At 43.4% G+C, this 14,361-nt stretch overlaps 1 protein-coding gene across 1 annotated transcript in view; it reads right to left on the minus strand.

Annotated features, from left to right (window-relative positions):
• mpped2a (metallophosphoesterase domain containing 2a) overlaps window positions 1–14,013 on the minus strand; it is a 61,600-nt gene extending 47,587 nt beyond the window's left edge. Inside the window, exons 1-2 of the mRNA XM_078284889.1 lie at window positions 13,714–14,013; window positions 10,740–10,994 (exon numbers count right to left, since the gene is read on the minus strand). Coding sequence (XP_078141015.1) covers window positions 10,740–10,852 — 113 coding nt within the window. The 5' untranslated portion in view covers window positions 10,853–10,994; window positions 13,714–14,013. The remainder of the gene's footprint in view (window positions 1–10,739; window positions 10,995–13,713) is intronic.
• Between the last annotated feature and the right edge of the window lie 348 nt (window positions 14,014–14,361).

Below are 14,361 nucleotides of genomic sequence, written 5' to 3' on the forward strand. Positions count from 1 at the left end.
CCCTTAATTGTGCTGCTGACAGGCCGCTGGCTGCAGGGCTGATGGGAGAGCGAGGCTGAGAGAGGGGCGAGGCTGAGAGAGGGGCGAGCTGCGGCCTGGCTGGCTACGCTGCGCCCGACCCGGCCCGGACTGGCCCCGCCCCACTGCGGCCCGGCCCGGCCCGGCCCTGCCCCACTGCGGCCCGGCCCGGACTGGCCCCGCCCCACTGCGGCCCAGCCCTGTCCATTACCTGGACAGACAACACAATGTTACAGCAGGTACGGTACTGAGCGCGACCACTTCGCTGTGCGTCGCTCTAGCAAAGTTCACTGTTTGTTTTGGGGACAAGCATCAGAGCAGATCCTCAGTTTGTTTAACAGTTTGTTAATGCGGCGCCCGGTGCCTCAGCCGGTAGAGTGTGTCCCATTTAGGCTAAGTCCTAATCACAGTGGCACAAGTTTGAATCCTTTGCTGCATGTCGTCCCCTCTCTCTGCCTCATCTTTCCTATCTCTCTCTGCTGTGACTGTCAAATAAAGCAGAAATGCCGAACTATTCTGCAGCACTATTTTGCATTTTCTTCATTTCATGTTGCCCCAATATAATCCATAAGTGTATGCAAGGAAACGTAATCTTGAGTGTGAGCTAGCTAGCTAGCTAAGTGGCTACAGCTATTTGGATGTGAAGAGATTAGGCTAGCAAGCTAGCAAGCAAGTTAGGCTACTTCTGGTAATGTTACACACCAGGAAGACCAACAATTTATTTTTTACGCAAATGTGATTGGTTCTCACACTCTCATGTGCGCAATATTAAACTTTTTTCAACTTTCCTCTTCCCGACGCTGGCCTAGTTCATGTCACCACCTATCCCATCATGCCGTGCGCACACAGTTTCTCGCTGCTCAAAGACAATGAATGGAGGCAAACTGAAATCACATCTGGTGTGAAACTACCGCCGCACAGCGGCCCTGTTCATACAGTCCAACACAACAGGGAAAAAAGACCCGCAGCGCTTGTCAAGCATTCCGACGTCCAATTATAAAATGTATAATGTGTAAATATCGTCACTGTCGGGTGAAAACCTCGTAACTCAATTTTCAAGTTCAATTGAAGAATCACACTGTTCTCCTCTACAGGATGAGAAAATTCTAATTGATACACCTAGTCTAAAAAAACCCGTTCAAAACTCCATTGAATAAACTCAAAAATACATGTTTGTTAAGCTAAAAACAACGCTATTTTTGTTAAGTTAGTTAGAGAAACATGATTTTCACCTGACAGCAGCGACATGTGAAATACAAAAATAACTGCATTGTACTCATCACACTGTGCTGGTGGAAACACATCGGCCTCAACTCAGTGACATGTGACAGCAGCATTTCTTTTCTAGCACAACAAATTACTATTTCAATTTCAGAATTGCAGTTACCAATCAAAACAATATGTCACAACTTTTGTCATCGCTCCCTCTAAATACCAGATTGAAGTTGAATTATCCCCCATCGCCACTTTCCTCATGATCAATCATCATCCTCTCAGCTAGTTTCAATGGAAAATAATACAAGAGTTTAGTTTCTCCGCTGCTTTGGGTTTTAAAAGAGCAAAAGAATGACAGGAACATTAGACACCGACGCTGTTTGGTCTCCCTGATCATTCACAGTGGAGGTAAACAACGTCTCCCAATTTTTGAAAGTAAGAGAAGATGCATTCGCCAATTTTAGGAGGTGTAACGTAAAACGAATAGAAGGAGAAGTATGCAGCTGCCGTTACTTCTCTTCAGTAACGAGCGAATTCCACGCAAACCAAACAGACTTGCCGGTTCGTCTGGGAGAAAGGGATTAGCATCGCAAATGACAATCGCCCTCGCTGAATAACGAGCGGCAAATGAAAACCGGATGAGCGGTGAGAAGGTGCAGGCTCGGTCCGGTTCACCTCCGCTTCACGGCAGGAGGATGTGACATCATCGGGAGATAGTCGCCTCTGAAACGCCGGCGTCTCGAGGACATCAAAAGGGCTTCAATCTCAAAAACAACAGACCTGTCCAATGTCAACTGTCACTTAACCCCCGCCCCCCCCCCAGCCGCCCACCCCCCCCGCCACCGCCCCCCCCGGGCTTTAGCAGCAGGCCAGGGGTTGGAGAGGGAACTTAATCAAGGGTTCTCCTGTTACAAAAGCCCCGCCATTCCTGCCGGCTAGCAGCAGCGGGCCGCCAGAAACAAAAGGCCACAAAATGGGACCGGCTCTTTGTTCCCAGGAGGGCCGGAGCCTGACCAGGACTCCAAAAGCTGTCTGGGAGAGAAAATGAAAGACGGGATGGAGAGGTGAGGGAGGGAGGAAAGTAGAGGCGCAACAATGAAATCGTAGACACTCGCATACCGCGTTTTATATTTCAGTGTAATAGAATTCAGCGATATTGGAGTGTGTGTGTAATATTTCCAATTCCCCTGAAAGTCCCGGTGTGGTTTATCGAGCGCTTCTGTTACGCAGTGAATGGATGAATAAATGAATCATGTGACTAAAATCCACGTTCAGATGGAGAAGCAGCAGAGAAATCTTACACGGAGCTTCTGTGGAAAAACGTAGTGGATCATCGTCTCATCTGGAGACACTTGGGTTTTAAACCAGATAACAAATAAGAACAGATTCTGGGCAAAGTTTGCTTTAAGGTTGTAAGTAATAAAGTAGTAATATTGGAATATTACAATAAGAGTAAGAGAGTAAGAGTGAAAAAAAGACTTTCTAGTTGCTGCTCCTATAGTAAAAAAGTGAAAATGTTAAGGTGCAAAAGTGAAATAAAATGATTTTGTTTCCTGCGACCGAGACAAATAAATGTGATTAATAATTGGCACGGCAATATGTAGCAAAATAATAATCAGGATTTTTGCCCTAAATGGAGGGTTGGAGAGGAGAGGAGAGAAGGTTGGAGCCGGAGTGGAAACGCAGCCGAGCCTCATCCTGCCGTCCCAAATGACTGGTTAACCCAAAAAACAGAATAAGCAAAACACGAAGCAAACATAGATTCACCAGAACGGGGGCAACTTTTGGTTTTCCCTTGTTTGTGCTTCAGCACTTCTGCAAAAACATATATTTAGTACAACGAACGCTGTAGCAGAGGCTGGAACAACTTTAACTCTCCTAATGTGTTTACTGGTAAATTAGACAAACACAGAGAGTTTTGACACTTTTACATTTCAACTGGACAAGTCAGTTTTCTTTTTTTTTTCCCCAATTATCTGAACATCTCCCACTGCTGAGTGTTTTGAATCAACAAGGTTCAGTCTGTTTATTCACTATAAGATACAGGATCAGACGCAGGATGAGACCCTTCTTGGACAAACATGCAGTCCCATTTTGTCTTGAAAATTGAGTCAAATGAGCAGCAAAAATACTATTACCAATACAGAGATGGAAATGTCCTATTTAATTATCATCTAAATGCCTCTGCTGGTTCCTCCATCATGGACCCTCCCTCCAACATCCTCCACCAGCCACACACTCATTTATGAAGACTGCAAAAAAAACGTTGATTTTATTGTGGAAAAAAAAATGTATGAATGTAGCAGTAACAGCTCTAAACTTAAAGGTAACAAGCAAATTGTTTGTTCCTCTCACGGTGTAGGAACTTACGAGATAACAAATCCTATAAAAACGTAATTACAAACTCACATTTGCAACTACGCTAAGAATTGGAAATATTGCAAGATATAAAAACAAACACCTAAAAGGAGTTCATGTGTAAAGAAGCAGCCAGGATGACATTAATATGAATGTGTTCTAGCGTCGGTCTATACGTGTGTATGAATGCAGGCGGTGTTGGCCTAACGTCATTAAATGATTCACACTTATGAGCTTCTCAATTATTCAGAGGGCGGGAATAATTAACAAGGCATCTGGAGGAGAAGGAGTTCGTTAAATGTGGAAATAGAGGAGGGAGAGAAAAAGATGATGCAACCAATCTTGTTTGGTTGGTGGGGGGGGGGGGGGGGGGGGGTTTCAAAGATTTTCCATTTCCCCGCGATCAAATGAAAGCGTCTTGACTGGATGATGTTTTATAGAGTAAATAACCGCTTCAAAAGGAAAGCGGGGAACGAACATTTTAACGCCATGTGTTCTCCAAAGTCTCACCCAGCTTTCAGCACGCAACGTTTCCTCTGTTTACACACGCTGCTTCTGTATGGAGACGTACTGTATAGACAGGCAGAGAGAGGAATACTGCATATACTGCAGGACGGTGAATGTATAACATCGATATCGTGACATGAGACGAGATGTCGTCTGGGATTTTGGTTTTCGTAATATTGTGAAATAATAATTTTCTGAATTTGTTAGCCTGTTCTGGCAGAGTAAAATGAACAATGATTGGCTTTACCTACTTATCATATCCATATTACTTATTACTAATAATCATTAATATCTTTCTAAATTTTCATGTGTATAAATATCTTATGAAAGCACAAACAGTCATCCCCAAAATATCGTCACATTATCAATATCGAGGTATTCGGTCTAAAATATTGTTATATTTGATTTTGTCAATATTGCCCAGCTCTAGTGTGTGTGTGTGTATGTGTGTGTGTGTGTCCTTTCATTTTAGAAACAGCAGGTTTGGATGAAAGTCAAGTCAGGATATCTGCAGGTTTCAGAAGAGACCTTTTTTTTTTTAAGCTGCCTGGAATTTAATTTAAGACCAATTTCAAAACCAAAATAAAAAAAAACAAAGCCAGCCAAGTTGTAAAACTATAAATGGGCCGTACGGGAAAAAGTCGTAGTATGGCCACAGCGCTCAGACTGTTCGGTGCGGCGTCCAAATATTAGATCGTATTAGTTGAACATTTTTTCAATTTGACATCACCACAATTCCATATGGAAGGTAAGGAGTCGCTGTTTTGTGTGTGAAGTAACTCCACTTCCCCGTACATAAATGGGCCGGTCTGTTAAAATTCAAGCTGTTTGGAGGATTATATACATGCCGAATTTACCAGAACACCCTGCCGATTAGTAATAAAGTCTCGAATTCTATTTTCCGATGTGTGTTTTTTGCCGATAATGAAGGCAACAACAAATTGCCAGATTTTTGAAGGGACCCTGGTGTGGCAGGAGGGCCTTCAGCCTCGGCCCGCTCCTGTGTTTTTGAATCTCTGCAGCGTGCGCCGGCTGCTCACTTTGTTTCACTCTCTACCATTCAGCAACCTGCTGAGATTCACTATTACTATATAATGCTGCAGTAAAGCAGAAATATGACACATTTAACCTTTAAGCGCTTATTTTATTTCATGATAGACAGAATGTTTTCGTCCCTCCAGCCTTCGTCAATACACTACTATTAGTGTCCAATTCAGTTCTATTATAGGTCTACATTTGACTCTACTTTTCTACTATTAGTAACTAGTTATTATTAGACACTGAAGAAAGCCAGAGAGCTGAAAATGTTCTGTCCATCATGAAATAAAATAAGTGCTTAAAGAAACTTTCTCCCCACTTTCACCCCATATTTTCAACTAATATGACAGTACAAAAAATATTAAACCAGGAAATTAAATGAAGTCTAACTGTGTTTAGTAAAGCAGATAGGATGCATATTGAGCGACTAACCCTACTACTAACTATTTCTTAGTTTATGGTATTTTAGTTGTGGTATTTTATTTTGTTTTATGGTATTTTATCGCTTCTACCTCATGTCTTCCTTTGTGTTCTATGTGTTTTAAGTGTTTTACATCTTGTGGTTCATTTTAAACCGTTCCTGTCCCTCTCTGTCTGTTTTAAGTGAGCTTGCCAAAGCAAATCCCAGTGAAGTATGTTGAGACGGCAATAAAGTATTGAACTTGAACTTGATCTACTAACCCTGTTCTGGATTCATCTAACAGAGGAAGAAACCTGTCGTTACATGGTGAGAAACAGTAGGACCTCTGATAACTGGATTTAAGACATTGCAATTCTTCTTCAGGACTTTTTTTCCAGGCTTTTTAAGGACCGGCAGAAACCCTGAAACACCTCCAGACCTCCAGTCGCTTCAGTTTCGGCTCGCTGTCAGTCCGTCCGGACGGCCTTCCCCACATTCTGGCCGCGGCCCCGCTCAAATTGGACGCGATGCGATTACCGTCCCAACTGGAAGCATATGTTCCAAGTTGCTGAGCATTTCATTTCACGAGACGACGAAAGGGGTTGGGGCAAGAAAAAAAAAGAAAAAGTGAAAAAAATAAATCACACAGACGCGCAGGAAAATAAACCAAACACAAACAGAGAGAGAGAGAGAGAGAGAGAGAGAGAGAGAGAGAGAGAGAGACGTCCCATGCTCCGAAAAAAAAAAGCTCACTTTGACTTCAGGGTCGCGTTCCAAAGCATTAGCTTGTAATTGCCGCTGATGGGGTCGGTACCCTTCCCCTCTGTGTCTGTGTCTGTGTGTGTGTGTGAGAGTGTGTGTGTGTGTATTTTCATGTTTTCATATGCGGTCTAGAGAGCGATACCTTCCACACCGCACAAAAGGCGCTGCTGTACTCCATCACAGAAATCTAAATATTCTGTCTAGCAGGGATCGTCGGGGGGAAAAAAACATTAGCAGGGATTGCATTTCAAAAGGCGGGCAACCCCCTCACTTGAGCTTTTTTTTTTTTCCTCTCCCCTTGGTTCCAGAGAGAAGCAGCAACTTTATTTATGTCCAAATACTGTGGATGCAGTGAGAGAGAAACCCCGGGCCAGTCGGATCATTATCTCTCAAATCTAAACAAGCCTTACTTTCCCAGAACAGAGCACGTATTCTATAAGCACTCACACATAGCGGGGGGATGGGACGGGTTGAGAGGGAGCGTGTGTGTGTGTGTGTGTGTGTGTGAGATACCGGGGTTCCCAGTCTGAACTGAAGAATGACAGGCTGAAATACTGCGGGCTCTGTGGAGGCCAGGAAACAGACTAATGTATTTATCCAAACACATATCTAGTGCGAGGCCCGCTGCTCCAAAAACGACAACAGTGAGGATGGAAAAATAGTAGAGCTGCACGATTATGGGACAAATGATGATTATTTTGCTAAATCTTGTCATCATCATTATTAATCACGATTTGTCTCGGTTTCAGGAAACAAAATTGTATCTTAACGTTAATTTTCACCGTTTCTCTTTCTTTCAGTTCAGTATTTCTTTCTTGTTTTACTGTCTTACTCTTATTGTGTCCTTATTTACTAAATTCAAATAAATAATTACTACTTTATACTTTGGGGCTCAGCGACAACGTTTGCCCAGAATCTGAACTTGTTTTAGTTCATCTGGTTTCAAGCCAAAGCGTCTCCAGATGAGTCGATGATCCACTTTTAGTTTTCAGGATTTTCCTCTCTAACGTCGGGTCGATCCGTTCGTTTCCACAGATTCTCTCTGTAAAGTTTCTGGTTCTCCTGCTGGACTTTAGCTGAGCAGTCAGAGGCTGTGATTGGTCAAGAGTGACGGCAGATGGAAGCGCTTGGTAAACCACACCGGGACTTTCAGGGGAATTGAAAATATCGGCGAATTACACCATTATTAATCAAGGAAACATAAAATCGCGATACACCCAAAAATACACCATGAATTTTCAGCTAAAATGGATCGTTGTTTTTAAAAAAGCCTTACGACAAAGATAATTTTCTTACATTTTAAAGCTGAAAAATATTGTTTGTATTATGTTTATTATTGCTCAACTGGAAAAACAAAGTGAGGAAGCTTCTTTAAACATCAAACTACACTGAGAAACTGACTAGTGAAAACTCTCCTCTGCTGCCTTGTATTAAAGTATCTGGTCTGATTTACAGTCGACGTTGCCGAATTTGTCAACCACTCAGACGGCCTGACATCACTGTAATGCGACTGTTGCCAATACTGGGAGTAAGGTTAGGAGTCCAATTAAGCTGTTTACATGATTCCATAATAATCCTGTTTACATGAGTGAAGTTCTTATTTCAATTATCCAGAGAGAACTGTGGAGAGTGTTTCTGTTGAAAAATAACTTGGCCAGATGTCGATCTACAGTGTGTATAAATTGGAGCCAGAGCAGAACAATTAAATAAAAAAAATAAAAAAAGAATATCGCAGTATGAACTTCTGCAATTTCCAAATCGCAGAGGCTGCAATTAATTGCTTAAGAGAGAGTTGTGTCCAAAATGGATTTCTGAACAAGGAGTTTTAGAGTACAATTTTGGTGAAAACCTTCCATCAGACGCAAACTCAGTAAATCCTGCACACTGACATCTATTTTTTTTTTGTAATTTTTTTTAAACAAAATCACTTTTCTTTGCAGTTGTACAAAATTTATGACAAGAAAAAAATAAGGTGTTTACATGTCCTAACTGGTGTTTATTAATGTGAATAAAATCAGAGCACTCAGAGCATAATGGCTTTAAAAGTCCCATATCATGTAAAGCAGGACTCCCCTTGCCTCTGTGATGATAAAGCAGTTGGATGGTCTATCTAAACATGGTGAAAGTATCAAAACGCACGGTCGCCAACTAAATCCACACAATCCATATTAGAAAAGCGAGCCTCTAAACGAGCCGTTTGGACTTCCGTAACTTTGTGGCGTCACAAAGGTTCGCTCATTATCATTTTTGTAAGAAATAATAGACTAACAAAGTGTTTTTTTCAAAGCGGTTGAGCGGTTGTCATTGTTTATTACCGGAGAGTTTTCCCTACCTGTAGCCGCCGGGCCGCGGCGTCTCACGTTTCACTCTTGAAACGGTTAGCCAATCGGAACAGAGGGGTCGTTAATATTAATGAGCCTTAAAGACACGGCGACAGAAACAGCCTGTTCTTGGTAAGGCTCAGAGAGATGCTGGAAAATGAACGTGTAAAAATGGATTGAGAGTGTTTTTGGTACATGACACCTCACACACAGCTTTGAATGGACCTCAAGACACAAAATAAAACACTGGGAAGTGGAGAGTATGGGACCTTTAATATAACCAGTGTGGTGTTTATATGGAGTCCTGCCTTAATCCCACTGTCTAAAACTTGAATAAGCCACAGCCTCTACACCAACGCATACAGACGGCTTCAGCGCGCTTCATATTTCATTACCTGTTTGTCAAATATTTATATCATATATATATCATATTACTCATGATTTGTTGCACTTGTACGCAAATCTTTCCAATGGGTGTATGAGTGAGTGCATGTGTGTGTGTGTGTGTGTGGGGGGGGGGATATGTATTAACTAAGCCTGTCTCAAAAGAATAAAACAAAGCATCCAAAATAGCCAAATCGAACCCAAATGCTGCAACAAAGCATAAAGTTCAACTACAGAGCAAATTCAAATAAAAGTTCTGTACTGATAAAGCCAGTAACAGCTGCAGGAGAAGTTTCTCCTCTTGCCGTTCCGGACCAGCATCCACAGCAGCTCACCTGTGCATCCTACCTGTCCGCTCACGCATCACGCTGCCTTGCTTACATCACTACCTGCTGCAGCTGAACTGCTCATCTACATACCACTGGACCTTTAAAGCATTTTTTAATAAACATGAAAAGTCTCCAACAAGCATTACAATCTCATTTTTCATGTGCATGTAAACAAGGCCAACGATCACCGTCGCACACCTTCTCTAAAGCTCAAACCTGCAGCCAATCAGAGGGCGGCGCAAAGTGGAGCCGCTGTGCTGTGTTTAACAGTGTGTGTGTGTGTGTGTGGCCGGTCGCAGCGCTGTGACCCGCTAATGAGAGGCAGAGCGTAACCACATCAGACAAGAGTAATGCTAAATAACTGGTTTGATTAATAAATAAAGAGAGCGCCCTAATGCGGACAAAGTGTTCATGCACCGTACTGACAATATGGCTCAACCAATCAGATCCTTGCAATTTGGCTGCAGCAGAAAGTGGAAAGTAATGCACGGTACATGGTTGGGAAGGAAAGGCAGAAAAGCATTGTGAACTGTGAAAAATGTTTTGTTTAGCGTGTGTGTGTGTGTCTGTGTCTGTGTGTGTGTGTGTGTGTGTGTGTGTAGGGTCTGACATTCCCACCCACCAAGCGCCAAAAGCCAGTAAAGATTTGTCCTTGATGGATAAATCGATAAGGTTCACCTGCCAAAAAACGTTTGAACGTCTCGGTTATAGTCAGTCTTTTTGGTCTTTTGCCTGTTCTCAAACTTTGTCCCTGCTGGCCACCGTACACGCTCTCTGACCGCGAGCCAATCGAATCAAAGCAGAACGACGGCTCTGTGTGAAACAGGCTTCTGATTGGCTGCCTGTTCAGGCTGCTCTAGACAAAACGGTAGCTTATCTGGATGCTTAATGTTAGTTGAAACTTTACATTGTTCACTTTGCACTAATATAAAAAAAAAATGAAGACAAAAATGAAGATCCACTGCATAAGTGAGTGAACAAATTTTACATTAAAACTCTAATGTTGTCTGTATATCCAAAATAAAATCACTCTGAGTTTGAACCAAAAATATAGTTCTAGTTACAGTTTTGGATGTTTTTATAGTTGTAGTTGGAACACATATACATTCTATTTACTTATACTTACTTATAATGATTTAAATCTTTTTATAGTTCTAGTTATGTTTATGGTTATCGTTCTAGATGTGAATGGGCCTTCAATCTGCTGTTCTGTACATTAAACTGCACTGAACACACAGGTAGGTTCACATGTTTCTATTGAAAATGTATATTCACTATTTTGGCCGGTGTAAATTATTCTTCACAGGTAATTTTTTTTAGTTTACAAGCCCTTGGCAGATGAGACAAAAAGTTCATTCCAGACCCTGGTGTGTGTGTGTGTGTGTGTGTGTGTGTGTGCGCACTCACATGTGGACGTGTGGAGGTTGGAAGCGGCTCTGGTTGATGTTGTAGTGTGTGAAGGCCTGCGTGGGGTTGGAGCTGTACTCGTCCACTGTGATGGTCACTTTGCCATGAGCCATCCTTCCGCCGTTTGGACATCAGACGCCGTTCACCAGGATTGGACAGCGACCCGAGCGGCGGCGGCGGTCATCCTTCAGAACCGCTGAAGAACCGGAGGAGTGTCACAGCAGCGACCGGGCCGACCGGCTGAACCTCGACACGCTGCGGCACACAATACAGTCACACAGCTGCAGCTTTCAGCATGAATACTGAGATGAAGCTCCTTTTCATAACAACAACATAAAATCCTCACTGCATAAATCAACATATGTTAAAACTGCTCAGAAAATAAAATGCATAGGCAAAACCCAAACAAACAAAATAAGGTTGGGCTGCTCAGGAAAGCTAGAATGACTCAGTTTGAGTGGAAAGAAACCGACAAAGCACACATCAACTGTAGAAGGTGATAAATTCTTTGCCATTCATAATCACAATATTCATATATGTTGTGTAATTACAGTTTTCTTGTGTGATTTCTGAGAGCAAAGCATGAAAAACAGAATTGCCTTTTGCAGTGTTAGAATTTGATTTGGGAGAAAATTAGAAACATGCAACAAATCACTGCAAAAGTGCATCCAAACATACTTCATCAAACAATATTTAACAAAATGTACGGCAGAATGTATACAGAATTATCAGATTTATTTTAGCTTATACTATCATTTGAAACCATTTGGATTTTGACTGAGATTGTAAAATAGCTCCATTGCACGACTTGACTGAAAAACTATACACTTAACTAAAAGCAACAATTTGAAGTCTGCAATCCATGCTCATTTTGTTTTAAAGGCAGCACTGCTGTTCGTAACATTATTAGTTTTAAGACACCTATTACTTTGGAAGGAAACTAATGTATTCAAATGTAAAAATGACTGCAGGCTTGGCCTTCAAGGCATTATTAGCCAGCTGAAATGTAATAACCTAAGAGAAAAGCTGCAGATTTAATCCCTCCCTACTGGTGTTTAAAATGCAGCTAGGCATTTCAATAAGTGTAGAAATTCTTCACACACCATCCACAAAAACAGAGCAGCTTTTACACTGACAATTCCCCCCGAAACACACAAAAATAAAAAAGGGAAGTTTGGCTTTTGTTACTCCGGGCCTGCTGCTCTAATTCTGAAACGAACCAACGTTAATTAATCTCGCCTATTGACCTGCCCTGCTTTCTTTACATAACAGTCCAATAAAGCCTGGGTTAGACACACACACACACACACACACACACACACACACTCCTTAAATTCAGAGCGAAAAAGAGGCTAAAACGCTGCGTGGTGCGTGTGGTTTGGTATCTTTGAAGCTCACTCACCGGCTGCAGCGTCGCTTCCTCCTGTCTGACCTCCCTGACTGATAGTAAGTAGCCACTGTGGGCTTGACAGGCTTTTTATACCAGACCTCCTGATGCAGCCACCAGTGAACACACACACACACACACACACACACCTCAATTTAACAAGTCTGACATCTCTTCTTTCGGAGGGAAATCAAACGCAGCCGCTCCAGAGTTCACCTGATGCTTATACCCAGTGATAGAAAGGAGAATAAAAAGGCTGTGACCTCATCATAAGGCAAACAACCACCGATATAAACAAAAAATCAGCTGTATTTTTCAGGAAAGCATTGATTAATGTTTGCTTTATTCCTCAAAAGACCCTATTTTTATGCAACGTGCATCAGTTGGATACTGCTTACTGACATGCACTATGAATTTAAGTCGTAAAGGTTTACGCCAGCCTAAAAAAAAAAAAAAAGGTGGGTAAAGTCAATTCCTGCAAATAAATAATGTGTTTAAAATTGAGTTTTTGAGTGGGTTTGCCCTGCACTACAGCCTAGATCTGTCTGTGAATCAGATGGGACACACTGCAGGGGGAAATCCACATTGTTCCAACTCCAGTGAACCCTGCTGCTGCTGCTGGCTGCAGCGAAGAGGAAGAAGAAGAGGAAGAAGAGTTTGCAGATCCTTCACTCAACACACAACTATAAGGCCTTAAAACAATTCCTCCTCAATAATAATAAAAAATAATAAAATAAATAGGCCTGTCAGATCCTGTGTACACACACTTCCCTACTAAATTCCTCCCGGGGGCAAAAAAAAAAAAATATATATATATATATATATATATCTAAACCGTGAACTGCTGCTGCACTTTGGACGCTGGTGCTTCAAACGTGCCCTTGGAAATGTAGGCCGAGAAAACTGTGGCTGGGTGTTATGTGCAGCATGGTTCATTCCTGCCCGCCGTGTGTAGTCTGCATCGGGGCTGCCGCTCGCCTGTACCTTATGGCTACAGTAGCAGCGACTAGCTCTAGCTTAGCCTGCTAAACCTGCCCTGGCCATGCATTTTTATTATGCATGCTTTAGCTTCGCACTGAGCTGGGGCTTTTTTTCTCTCTCTCTCTTTCTCTCTCTCTCTCTCCTCTCCTCTGCGCTGCTGCACACATTGTTAGTCCTGTCGGCGAATACGAGCGCCGACATTCACGCAATATAACTTCACGAATAGAAATGACTCGGGCAAAGCAAAGAGAGGGAGTAGATGGGAATAAATTGACCTCTTCTGATACCACGCATTACACGATCTGGGCTATGCGCCGCTTGCTGTTAACACTGCTGCTTTCAATATTGTACCCAAAAAAAAAAAAAGGGAAAAGGTCTGTGAATCCCTGAACTCTGCGATCTGGCTCCGGCAATAAAAACACCCAAAGGTGGTCGGTGTCAGGGAACCGCCGCACTAACCTCTTGCTCTTCCTCGTAAATGACAAGCCACCTCTTAACCTACGGCTTTGTGTCATGGGTTTTTTTTCTCTCCCCCCTCTCTCTCTCTTCCCTCTCTTCCATGCCTACGGTTTTCAAAGCAAAAGCGGAAAGGTTGAATAGCTCTACCTTCGTGTTTTTTTGGCCGATAAAGAGTGTCGGGGTCGCCCTCTACGCGGCGGAGAGACGCGGGTCCATGCGGGAGGAGGCAGGTTTTCGCGGCCGTCCGGGGTGGCAGTCTGGGCGGGTAGGGCAGGAACCTTCGACCCGGGGGGACCTCGGCTGGCTCCTGTGGAAACCAGACAGACAGAGAGAGCGAGAGAGCGAGCCGGAGCGGGGCGAGAGACACTGACAGACACAGGGAGAGAGGGAGAGAGAGGGAGAGAGAGAGAGCGAGCAGCCTCGATCTGACAGAGGGGGAGCCGGAGTGCAGTGAGTCGGAGCTGCCACTGGGGTCAGAGAGCAGGGAGAGCAGAGCACAGCCCCCCGTGCGCGTGCCCACACCGGCGGGCACACGCGCGGCGCGGGCTGGCGGGCTGGCGGGAGGCGCGAGCGGGGCGGGCGGGCTGGCCAATCGCGCGCGCAAGCCCCGCTCTCTCCTCCTGCCGCCTTCACGAGCTGTTGGGAATGGAAAAGACGAGTTGGGTTGTTGAGACCTCGACAAAACTGGTGAATTTACAAGTGAAGGAAAGTCGGGAGTTTTCTGCGATGAGTCGAGCTGCCGAGAATGTGACGTTATGCGGGGCGGAGAGCACGGAAACGGTGACAGTTGCCGGT

The sequence above is a fragment of the Centroberyx gerrardi genome, chromosome 1 (genome assembly GCF_048128805.1).
Source record: "Centroberyx gerrardi isolate f3 chromosome 1, fCenGer3.hap1.cur.20231027, whole genome shotgun sequence".
NCBI classification, from domain to species: Eukaryota; Metazoa; Chordata; class Actinopteri; order Beryciformes; family Berycidae; genus Centroberyx; species Centroberyx gerrardi.